Below are 13,392 nucleotides of genomic sequence, written 5' to 3' on the forward strand. Positions count from 1 at the left end.
TGCTATCCATAACACAACCAACATCCACAAACTTACTAATTATACCACCTACATTCTCATACAAGTTTTTAAGATATATCACAAACAACATGGGTCCTGGGACCTCTACCTGTGGTACACCACTAGTCACAGACTTTCAATCAGAAAAACGTCCTTCTAACGCTACTGCTTCCAATCACCAAGCCAATTTTGGATGTAGTTAGCCAGTTAATCATGGATTCCATGTGCCTTAACCTTCTTTACCAGCTTACAGTGCAGGAACTTGACAACATCTACTGCCCTACCTTCATCAATCTTCTTAGTTACCTCCTAAAGTTCAATCAAATGAGTGAGGCAGTGTCTCCCTCACACAAAGCCATGCTAATTATCCCTGTTCAGCTCCTGCCTTTCCAAATGTACATAAATTCTTTCCCTTAGATTTTTCCCACTAATTTCCCTGCCACTGACCTAAGCCTCTGGATACCTGGTTTATCCCCACTCCCCTCCTTAAATAAAGGAACAACATTAGCTATCCACCAATCTTCTGGCACCTCATCTGTGGCTAACACAGATGCAAAAAGGTCAGAGCCCCAGCTGTCTTCTCCTTTGCTTCCCATAGCAATATGGGGTAGATCTCATCTAGCCCTGGGGATTTATCAACCCTGAAAAATGCCATAATATCTAATACCTCCCTGCTTCTTAATACTGACCTGCTCCATGTCCACACATCCCTCCCTGAACTCATTATCTTCCATGTCCTTCTTGGTCAAAACAGATTAGAAGTATTCATAAAGGACCTCACCCACATTCCATGGCTCCATACATAGATTACTCCTTTGATCTCTATGGGAACCCACTCTTTCCCTGACTTCTTTTCTTGTTCCTGATGTAGAATGTTTTTGGATTCTCCTACACACTCTATATTCCTCAAGAGACTCCCTTGATCCTAGTTGCCCGCACCTGCCATACAATTCCTTTATTTTCCTGATCAAACCTTCAATATCTTTTGTCATCCAATCTTTCCTAATCTTGCCATCTTTGTCTTTCATCCTTATGGGAACATGCTGGCCCTGAACTCTTACTAACTCTCTTTTAAAAGGCTCTCACTTGTCAAATGTCATTTTACCAGCAAGTACTTTTGCCATGTCCCCTCTTACACTGCTGAAATGATAATGAAGTGAGATTGGGCATAGTCAATGGTGGTAAAATATCTCTTTATTTAGTTTTAGAACATAGAACACTACAGCACAATACAGGCCCTTTGGCCCATAATGCTGTGCCGACATTTTATCCTGCTCTAAGATCTACCTAACCCTCCCTTCCACATAGCCCCCTATTTTTCTATCATTCATGTGTCTATCTAAGAGTCTCTTGAATGTCCCTAATGTATCTGACCCCACAACCTCTGCAGGCAGTGCGTTCTACACACCCACCATTCTGTGTCTTTTAAACAAAAAACAACTTGATTGAACTGTACCTAATTTGGCATTGCATTAATTATTAAAATATGCACTTTCTGGTACAATTTCTGTTCATTAAAAATCCTTTGATTTGAATGATTAAGATTATTTGCTCCATGGTTAAGGTCCCAGATATCCTGTGGGAAACAGTATGTGGATTTCATTTCCTACTAAGACCCATTTCCAATACAGTCTTATTAAATGGACAAAAGAAGGTCTAATAAATGACAGACTCTGTTCATTCATGAGCTTCAATAAAAACCACCCATAAATTTCTTTGAGTCTTTGAGAGATCTTTGATTGTAGAAATTAATCCAGTGCAAAAATTTGGCATGTTTACCAAAAGAAAGATTCAATCGAATAATTTTCCTCAGTTGTCTATAAACCTTTCCACCTCAAGAAGTCTTGCATTGCAACAATGCAATATAATGTAGTTTTTTCAGTAACTGTTTCAACTTAGTTGGTGGCACTGTATCTTTAAGTCAGTAAGATTGTGGGTCAAAGCCACATTCAAGGCCTAAGGTTGACATGATGCAGTGTTGGTGCAGTATTTAAGGAAGAACATAGATGTACTGGAAGCAGTTCAAAAAATATTAGAGGTTTACTAGACTAATACATAGAATGGGCAACTTATATGGAAAGTTTGGACCAGCTAAGCTTGTACCTATTACAGTTCAGAAGAGGGAAGTGTGATGCAATTGAAACATAAAATATCCTGAGGGGTCTTGACATCATGAATGTAGAGAATCCATTTCTTCTTGTTGGAAAATATGGAATTATTGCTCACTAGTTTAAAAATAGAGATTAGCCATTTAAGATGGAGAAGAGGATTTTTTTTTCTTTTGGAGGATTTTAAGTCTTTGGAGCTCTCTTCCACAAAGAATGGGAAAACAGCATCTTTATTTTTTAAGGCAGAGTTGGACAGATTCTTAGTAAGCAAGGGGGAGAAAGGTTACTAGCAGTAGCTGACATTGTTATTCAATGGTGGAGTAGGCTTGAGAGACCAAGTGACCTAATCCTAGTCCTTATTTGTATGGACACACAAGAGACTAGATGCTGGAATCTGGTGCAGAAAATAATCTGCTGGAAGAACTCAGCTGGTTGAAGAGCATCTGCAGAGGCAAAGAGATAGTCGATGATTCAGGTCAAGACACTGCATCAGGACTGTAGCGGGAAGATGGCCAGTATATAGAAGTGAGAGAGAGGGGTGAGGCAGGGGCTAGTAGGTGATAGGTGGAATCAGATGGGGGGGGATGATGGGCAGTGGGGGAAGGGGAGTGTTGAGACGGAGATTGGTAGATGATGGGTGTAAACATAAGAAAAAAAACAATTAGGCAGATAGAGCAGGTAGGAAAGGGGAGAGTCAGAGTCTAATAGGTAATTTCCACTCTAGGACTTTTGAAATGTCCTCCTCCTTCAGGAGAAATGGATTTCTTTTTGACATAGTAGATGGAGCCCTCACATGCATTTCCTCCATTCCCCGCATATCTGTTCTCATCCCTACCTCCCCAGAATAGAGTTCCCCTGGTCCTCATCTTTCACCCCTCTGGCCTCTGTGTTCAGCATATTGTCCTTTGACAGTTCCACCAGCTCCAATGGGATCCCACTACCAGCCACATCTTCCCCTCTTTCCCTTCCCCCTCCCCCCTTTCTGCTTCATGAACAGACCACTTGTGACTCTTGGTCAGCTGATCCCTTCTGCTGATCCCTCCACCCCCTCCCCATTCACTGGCACTACCCCTGCAACCATAGAAGGTGCTGCACTTGTCCCTACATCACCTCCTTCACCACCATCCAGGGACCTAAACAACCTTTCCAGATGAGGCAGAAATTCATGAGCACCTCCTCCAAACTGGTCTATAGCATTCAGTGTCTGTGGTGTGGCCTTCTCTACATTGGTGAGACCAAGTGTAGAGTAAGCAACTGTTTTGCAGAACACCTGCACTCTATCTGCAACAGCCATCTTGAGCTTCCAGTTGCATGTCATTTCATCTTCCCTTCCCATTCCCACACCAGCCTGTCTGTCCTTGGCCTTCTCCACTGCCACAGTGAAGCCAAACACTAAGTAGAAGAACAACATCTTGTATTCCATTTGGGTAGCCTACAGCTCATTGTGTGGTATGAACAGTGGAGTTTCCAATTTCAGATAACCCAATCCACTATGTTCCTTTCCCACTCACACCAGTCCACCCAAGTGGCTCTCCCTTTGTTCACCTTTCCTATCCCTCCCCTCATTATCTAGACTCCCCCTTCTCCACCTGGTTCCATCTGCCCATCATCCCTCCCTTACCTGATTCCATCTATCACGTACCAGCCTCTGTATCTACCCTTTCCCCTCTTCCTCCCCCACCTGGCTCCATCTGCCTCCCACTTCCTTCCCCCCCACCCCACACACTCACGACTGGTTCCTTCTATCACATACTGGCCTCTGCCTCACCACTCCTTCTCACTCTTACATGCTGGCTATCTTCCCTCGACACTCTCATTCTGATGCAGAGTCTCAACCCAAAATGTCGACCATCCCTTTGCCTCCACAGATGCTGTTTGTTGTGCTGAATTATTCCAGCAGTTCAATTTTTGCTCCTAATTTGTGTGTTCTTATTTTTATTTGTTTGTATGAACTGAATTCTCAATCGTGGAAGATACATCCTTTGAACAAAACATTAACCTAGATTCTGTCATCTTATTCTGTTAATTCAGGTAAAGTTAATGATCCTTTGATACTCATCAAAGAAGAGCAGGGAGCCTGTTCAATGTATTGTTCAGCAACCACTGCAACTAAAAAATAACAGATCTTCAATTTTCCCATATGCTTTTAGTGATTTAATGGGAATGTAGAAAATGTAATTAGTCACCTACAGGACACCAGAGTATTTAAGTATATGTAAAGTGATGTGCAATATTGATGAAATTCTTGACAAGGTACTATGTGGTATTGGAATTTCTTTACAATTGCTAATGTTAACCAGTATCATTGCACAGACACCAAATGGGGAGATGGGATGGATAATTCTTTAGCGAGGAGAATGACAGAATGTGACATCCTGATATTTTCTCCTTGGGATTATTATTGGTAGATGCCAGGAAGCAGATCAATTTATGTTCCAAGCAATGCTGTTTCAGAAGAAAATCTGAAAGTGATGAATATTATTTAAGAAATGTCCGGGAGATTACAGCCACTCATCACTGGTCCTTATTAGAAAATGCATTTAAAAACAACCCTTTTTTACTTGCAACCTTTTTGTTCTGCTCAGAGCTCCCCTCTGCTGGTATTCATTCCCTGCATACTGGTAGTTACAGCTCCTTGTCAACACACTCCAGCCTTCCATCCTCTCTCACACCTAACTATGTTCCTTATTTTAAAGGTAAGTTGCACGTGCTGAACTAGACAAGATGTTCTACTTTTTGCCTATCCACAGAGATAGGGTCTTTGCATGTTTGTGTAGTGAACTTGATGTCAGTATATTGTCTCAGGAATTAATGCACAGATTTCTGGCACAAAGAACTTTGCATCATTTGAAGAAAATCATTTTACCACTTTTTTAATCTGAGAGTTCTGTGGCATTGTAAGACAATTTTTCACAATTGTTATACTGTATGTTTGACATCACAAAAATCAAACAATGTCTTTTTAAATTTGAGTCATTACTCGAAACTAATGTTATAGTTCTAGAATAATATTTTTTGTATATTCAATTAAATTTTATCATGCTTCACTCTTTGACATGTGATCTCATTCAGACTGCATTGAAGAATGCAGAAATCAGTCCACCAACTTCACAGCACATCTGATTTTTCTTCGGTGATTAAAGTTTACCCTATTATTAATTCTTCCCAAATTAGCTCCAGCAAAGGATAGTCAATATTTCTACTAGCCTTCCTTGTTTTGGTTGAGTTGCTGTAAACATTTATAACATACTGGGCATGTTTTTATAATTGTAGTTATGCAGCAATGTTAATACAGCAAGGTTTGCACATCTTTCCACTACAGTGCAACACAGGATATCCTTCTTTATATGATAGTGTTATTAATTCCAGCTGTATGAATCAAATGAAAACACAGGAAAGGTCTGAAGATAATAAAAGAACAATGCAAACCATTGCATGATTACCCTAACAAGTCAGATATAGCAAGGAAGTGAAGAGTGAAAGGGCATTGTACAAAAACATGAGGAGTTAAGGTTTTTGAAAGATCCCAAATCCTGATATTTGATTCCAGAAGCACAGCAGGCTCCAAAGAAAAATTATACCAAGATTATTGAATCCTTTTGTACCATTCTTGTAGCCTGGATGCAAGGCCAGATAAGTTGTAAGGCCAGTTTATGGCCACCAAATACCAGATGCCATTTTCCTCTGGAATTGGAATGCTTTTATTTAATCATAACTTTTGTGCCAGCATACAGTATTTCTGGGATCTAGGCCCAATAGTCCTAATGGTTAGATTAATACAGGTTCTGTAGAAGCACTTCCAATGCACAGTATTGACAAGGCATGGATGATCTATGATAAAAACATATGTTGCATCATTGTTTCCATTCAGGAAAGAATGCTGCAGAAAGTATGTAAACACATGCCCATTGAGTGCTCAGCTCCATGACAAGTGATGAATACAAGACATGTTAAGAACACACTGCTAACACATTTGCTATTTAATGAGAATCTTTGAAATGTGCTTGAAGTACAAAAAATCTTTAAAGGGTACATCCATACATATGTGTGTACATTATCAAATAAACCTAAAGCAGATTGAAATCTTGCTTAACAAAATACAAACCTTTTATGCAGTAAAGCCATAAAGATGCAGTTGTTCTTTTCTGTTTACTTACAAAATGCTATGATAAGAACATTATTTGTTAATAGCTGACATCAAGGTGGTCTTAGTTGTCTTTGTGTGAATAGTGTGGTCCTTGCCATTCCAAAGCTTAGATGGTTATTTAGATTGCCTGCTAGTTCAATACTGCATCTGTCTTGTTTTAGTTGTGTCAGATGGCTTTATGTTCATTTGGTGTTTGTAGTTCTATGCTTCGGTGGTAGAAGTATTTAAATGTATGTCCATTCACCAGAAAGTATTTCATCCAAATATAAATAATTAGCTTTGTACTATAAAAGATTATTTGGAAATATTTCAATAGCATTGATGGATGACAAATGCTTTAAAATATCAATGATTTTTTATGGTGCAGAAATAGTTCAAGCCATTGTTATTTATTGACTTTATAGAATTATACAACACTCCATCAAGCCTAATAGAACACTTCTTTAAAAAAAAGTTCTTCAGTAGATCCCACACCCTTGTTCTAAGTGTGTGTCACTTCCATCTTTAAAAAGTTAATTTGAATGTGCATTTTGGCATATCTTCACTGCACATACTCCAAGACTTTAACAAAATGTAGTACAGTAGCCCATTTAATGTGATACATAAAGTTTATGATTGTTTCCTTATTTATCTTATGATAAAATTGATTAAAGATTGTTAGAGTCTCTGGAAGTTTCATAAATTCATGAAAGAACCTTTAATCAATGCTTATGCATTCAAGATTTCACCCAGCGTACACTATATTTTGTATAGCCACTGTTTTTAGGATTTGAGAAAGAAGATATTAGTTTCTTACTTTCTGGTTAGTGGTCACACCACTGACCTCAGGGAGAGCTGCCCACAGAGATCTGGTGATCTGTTTGGTACGGACTTCTTATTGCTGTCAGTTTCAATTCTAGAGGATTCCCTGTATCCACAGCTGATCAGCTGATCACAATGAAGAATTCAGACAGATGGCAAACCATAAAGAAAGAAACACTTTAAGGACCAGAAAAGAGACATTTGATTATACCAGTAGACCCATCATACACTCTTTCTTAAAAAAAATGGTCTGATATTTTGAAATATTTATCTGAGGGACCTCCCAGTTCTCATGGAAAAATTAGTTGTCTAACAGCCAGAAAGTTTGCAAATTGGTAATTATGGCTTAGTGTGTCCTCTGCAACAAAATCTAAAGAATTTCAACTAGTCTCATTTGTAAATACCTTAAGTTTGCTGACTTCAGAATTATGGTGAAGAAAGTTACATAACAGTATGGTCTGCAGAGAAGAGACAAATCAATGGCAGCAAATCCAGGATTTCCATGGTTAAAAAATGCACCTGTTGAAATCCAGAAGTTATTGATATTTTCAGTGTAATGACAGTGGTTGCTGATATTTACGCTGTAAATGCAGTCACTTAATCCAGGTCTTTGTATGGTGATCACATTTTATTTTGGCAAAAAGGTAAGGATCCTAATCAATGAAATTATAAGTTACAAGTAACATATCTCCATGGAGATTCACGAGCACCCATTCATTTTTACTACATGAAAGCCTCTTTTTTTCTTTTATTAATGAGATGTCATTCATTAACTAGTTGATTTTTATGTTTGGTATGTGAGCTCAGATATATTCTGGCGATTAAAAATTGACATCTAAATCTGACTAATCATTAAGCTGGCATCAAACTCTCAATGTTTGGCACTCAGTAGTAGCGTCCTTAACATAGTCATTCTTATAGATGACATCTATTGGATGTCAAATGAAGAAGTATGTTTCCAAATTTTCTACAGTACATTGCCTTAAAATGCTCAGATCACATAAACACTTGGTATATAATAAAAATGTATTTACAAATATTTGTGCAGTTTTAAGTACTATATAAACCTTATTAATTTTTCATTTGCCATAAGTTTCTGGAGAGTCAAGCCATACATCCTGTTATCAACAGCTTATGGTATATTTGTAAAAAAAAATTATGATTCCTTGCAGTTGTCATTTAGCCTGGCTTCAAATACTGATGCACAAATGGATCAGAAAGATTCAAATTATTGGTAAATAATTGCAACCCAGAATTTGTTCAATTGTGAAATCAAGCTTAAGACCAAAACACAAAGCAATATTTACCAATAATTAAGATTTTTGAATGATACGATTTTATATAATGCCATAGATCAATCTGATATTATATTTTGAAATATAATGAATAATGCACCATTCCTATTGTGTTAGGGGAGGAAATGGTGAAGGGTAAACGAAAATTATTTCTGCCAACTGCAATTATAAGACCTCAAAACAACATTTTCTTAGTAACTAATGAAAAAAAACAAAACTAATCTCTTCTTGGGAGTCTGTTTCCACCTGCTTGGAAACCTTGATTTTAGAAATGCATACCTCTTATCTAGCTTCTTGATTCTCACTATGGCATTATATCCTTTTCACCACTACCCATATAACTATATCCCTCTGCTTCCCACTTTCTGTTCTCTACCTTCTTTGCTTTTCTCTTTGGAGGCAGTGAAAGTCGTCGGAGCACTCCCAGCTTATCCATGAACCTAGACAGCAAATCTTATGTCCAGGCTCCTAGACATTTCCATGTTCCAGGTAGGAACTGCATGTGCTTTGCTTTTTTTTTGACAAATATATCTGCCCCTTTTTTGTTCTTGCACTCATACAAGACTCAAATTCATTTACACTGAAAAGATAAGTTTATGTTAATTATTTTCATTTTGAGGATGTGAAGAAAACAATCACGTGAAAAGATGATATTGGACAGAAATTATTGTTGGCAATATTTTCATTTAATTTGTAACAAATTCCTCTGGAAATATTAACCATTTAAAAGAAACCATTTATAATCTGTTTAAAGATCTGCAAGAAGAGTGCATTAAGCATTGTCCAGTATTGTTAACTGGATTAAAAATAAAGTAATTATTCTGTGCCTTCTTGGATAGCAAGCAGATTTGTCTGAACTAAATCTGGAACACTAGTATCAGTTTGACTAAATACACATACAATGTACATTCATTGAAAGAGATAAGTATCGGAATATTTTTTACACAAAAAAAATCACTAGAAACATCAAGCACACCCATCAGCTGCAGGAGAAAGTTAACAATGCAAATTTGGTTTGTAGTTAACATTGATGTACCATTTTTCTTTCAGGGATTTGGTTTCAATTTATCATTTACTCTGTATATTTTTTGGAACCAACATTCTATGTATTGAATGCAAATCTTAAATAGATGGAGATTTTTTAACTATCTGTTTTAAAATCATTGCATTTAAGGCAAAGTGAATAAACAGAATGGAGGTTTATCTTAACAAGTATCTAAAACTAAAACTTGTACATTTCTTGATAAAGCAGTTGTTCTAACATTCATGCCTAATTGTTTCCAACTCTGTAGTTTTAAACTGAGCAAATATAAACACATGCATTATACTGAAGAGCAGAACATGCAATCCTTTATTTATTAGGGACTCACTAATGGAACATTTGATTCAATACCCAAATGGGATTACTTGATAGCTATGTACAGATTATTCCTTGGCAGCATTTGTTAATTGTTTCTGTGGATATATAACACAGACAGGAAGGAACTGAAGGTCATGCTGGTGGCAGGGCAAAAATGTGACATTTGAAGCAGTAGGGTATAATTAGTAGTGTGGATCTGCAGTGTTTTCCATAATTAATAAGAAGTCTAATGTAACAAAAAAACTCGAGGTACAGTGTGCATTTGGTGCCCATCATCCAGCGAACTGGAAATGAAATGGTTTGTAACTGTGAGTGAAAAGAAAATGCATATCCTTATCAGATCTGTTGCCATCATATAATGCAATCTTAAGGCATTATACAGTTGAATAATGAAAAAGATTTTATTTGCTTATTTAAAATTACTCCGTTTTTAACTTCAAAATGTTCACTATAATCCATTTTAGTACACATGGGAAATCAGAAAAGACCTTGACCATAGCTTTTTGTGATTGTTGAAATAAATTATATTTTCCATTCATTTTTCACTTCTCTCAAACCCCAAGCACTAGTTATGTGCATAGTGAGTTCTTGCCTGATGATTTGTCTAATAGCTGAACTCCAAGCATATGGAAATAACCTTGCTTTGCATGCTGAGATTCTGTCTTGAAATTATTTGATTAGAAGATCAACAACTAAAGTTGCCAAGCAACTGGAGTTGCCTAAATTAGTATATTTGTTAAGTCATCCTGCTAAAAGTGTAATGTGTATGATTGAGGAATTAACACAAGCTCATGAAGAAATTTAGAGAGATCAGGTCAGAGCAACTAATCCTGCTGCCTCTTATTTCTGGGCTCTTGGGTATGATCCTGACCTCAGTTGATGTCTTTGAAGTTTTTGTTTTTCCATGACCTTGAGAGTTTCTGCCAGGAGCTCTGGTTTCCTCCTACATCCCAAGGACATGCTGGTAGTTTAATTAGCTACTGTAATTACCCTTTAGTGATGGGCACAATGTATGAACTTCATAGACGTGTAGAAACCTTACTACAGTGTTCAGGGGCTGAGGTAATAGACCATCTTCCTTAGTGTGAGGTTTTACTCCAGCCAGTAGAAATCTCCTCGATTCCCATCATTTTAAACAGAGAAGTTGTGCTCAATTGTTTAGTTGTCCAACATCATTTATGACTGCATATAGTGGGACTGCAACATATGGATCTTATTGATTGGTTTGTGGAATCATTTTTCTGTTTAGAATGCATAGTACTGCACCTTTTCATTCTTGGGTGCATCTGCTTCTAATCCTGGCATGATCTTCTACAGTCCTTATCAGGATTGGTCCCCAGCTTTGATATTAATGGTATAATGAGGGATGCATCAGACCATCAGTTGACAGATTGTAGTGGAATGCAGTTCTTCTCCTGCTGGTCTTGTTCTTATTCCATCCCCATTAGAACAAAGCTTGTGTTCCACAACACGATGCAGGTGTCATCAGAATAATAGTGGGAGGTTATGGTGGTCACAGCTGTCAATATTGTCATGGGCAAATGATTCAATGATGCATTAATTGGTGAGGACAAAGTTGGGTTGATTTTTACTTCATATTTTACCTTCAATTATGTCATTCCAGGCTCAACCATCACACTCATTGTTGGTGCTAATGAGCCCCGTAGAAATGGACATTGAAATTCCCATTCCAGATTAGTTTGTCTCCTTACTACTCCCAGTAAATCTTCCAAGTGGTTTTCAACTTTCTGGAATACTGGTTCATTAACTTGAGAATAATCAATAGGTGATAATCAGAATGAAGTTTCTTTACCTATGTTTGACCTGATGCCACAGGACTTCATGAGGTCCAGACTTATGAACTCTCAGCGTCACTTCCTTAATCTGTCTACCATTGCTTTAACATCTGATTGATAGGTCCTGCCTATGTTAAGTGATACCCAGAGATGGTGACGGTGAAGTCTGTGACATCACCGAAAGTAGAAATTTGTATTTAATTATGTCAGACTGTTGCTTAAAGTTGGGACCACTCTCTCAACTTTGATTCAAATCCTGAATGTTAGTAAGGAGCATATTACAGGGTCTGTTTGTGTAGGCATGGATTTGCCTTTGAATTTGGTATCTAATGGGCTGTTTTGTTTTATATGTATATATTTCCCATTGTATAATACAAGTTAGTGGGTTGCTCAGCCATCTCAGAAATTGCTAATGAGATCAAAAAACCTGTGGATGCTGGAAATCTGAAATAAAACATAAAAAGTCTGGAAGCACTCATCAAGTTAGCCAGCATCTACAGAGAGAGAAAGTGTTGATATTTCGGGTCAAATATTCTCGGTTTATTGGTTTATTATTGTCACTTGTACAGAGGCACAGTGAAAAGCTTGTCTTACAAACCGATCATACAGGTCAATTCTTTGCAGAACTGAGTGTTTCCAGTGCTTTCTGATTTTATTTTAGAAGCTGCCACAATTCCTGTTATCTAGATTCCTGTGGACTTTGAGTGACATTTAGGCCAGATTTCCTTCCCTAAAGGAATTAGTGAACGGCTAGGTTTTATCTTTCTCACCAGTTGCAGTCAACATTAAAATAACATTATACAGTGTGGAAACAGGCCTTTTGGTCACTGTCTCCATGCTGACCACCAAACATCCATCAGTCCTATTTGACTTTCCCCACATTCAAGTAAATTGTTCAATAGTCATTCATCACAGCACTGATTAGACAACTCCAAAATAAAAGGTTGGACCACATGATGCCACATTAAATGTGAAGCATTCTGTTGTCCTCTGTTATTCAATTTTAAATGTCCTTGTCTTGATAAATAGAGAAAGATCAATTCATCAAACAGCTTCACTGTACAGAGCAAATACAAGTACCTAGAAATCAGAAGCTAATTAAAGAGAATCCATACTCAGTAATGAGAGAAGAAATTGCTAGGTTTCACTCAAAATTGTACACTCATGAAAAGTATTTACTTAATTAATGATGAGACATTAAATTCAATAACTGAATTTGTGGAAATGAAATCAAAGACCACAATCCAATCACCATAGTCTCAAGACATATTAGTCATGACATTATATGCATTTAGGAAAAGCTATAACAGGCCAGGGGCTGTAATTTGACAAGCTCTTGGTATTTCAAATAATAAGCATAACATAAATGAAACCATTACCATGTGTCTGTTGATACATAAAGAATAGATTATGGCCAACAAATTTGATTTGCATTTTTTTCAACACACAGATTCCCTACTTGCTAAGTTGTCTTCTGTATTTTTTTCAGAAACTGATGGGAAAGCAGATAACATCTACAGAAAGCCCCCTGTCTACAGACAACATGGTACAGGCTACTTATTACATGTCTTACCATCATTCCGCATGGCATTCTAATGTCCGGTTGTCTTTCATTCCATGGAATGGTCTACAGAACTAATACTTGGGTTATCCCAGTTCACTTTAAGAGTTGTCTTTTCATTGTACTCTTTCCATTTAAAAAAGAAAGGTGGCCTAATTCTTTTTACTTAATCTTCATCTGATTATATTTTGTTTATATTATTTCAAATTGAGAAATCAAGAAGGGACACAAGAACAAGAGTAGGCCACCATTAGAGTAGCTAATATTGTTCCATTATTCAAGAAGGGAAGTAGGGATGATACTGGAAAGTATAGACCAGTGTGC

General features: G+C 37.3%; 1 protein-coding gene across 1 annotated transcript in view; it reads left to right on the forward strand.

The window, feature by feature from the left end:
* ablim2 (actin binding LIM protein family, member 2) overlaps positions 1-13,392 on the forward strand; it is a 257,969-nt gene that overhangs the window by 178,609 nt on the left and 65,968 nt on the right. The window contains exons 13-15 of the mRNA XM_052036314.1: positions 4,694-4,804; positions 8,751-8,840; positions 12,997-13,053. Of these exons, the coding sequence (XP_051892274.1) occupies positions 4,694-4,804; positions 8,751-8,840; positions 12,997-13,053 (258 nt within the window). The remainder of the gene's footprint in view (positions 1-4,693; positions 4,805-8,750; positions 8,841-12,996; positions 13,054-13,392) is intronic.

This window comes from Pristis pectinata, chromosome 2 (genome assembly GCF_009764475.1).
Source record: "Pristis pectinata isolate sPriPec2 chromosome 2, sPriPec2.1.pri, whole genome shotgun sequence".
In the NCBI taxonomy this organism is placed as follows: Eukaryota; Metazoa; Chordata; class Chondrichthyes; order Rhinopristiformes; family Pristidae; genus Pristis; species Pristis pectinata.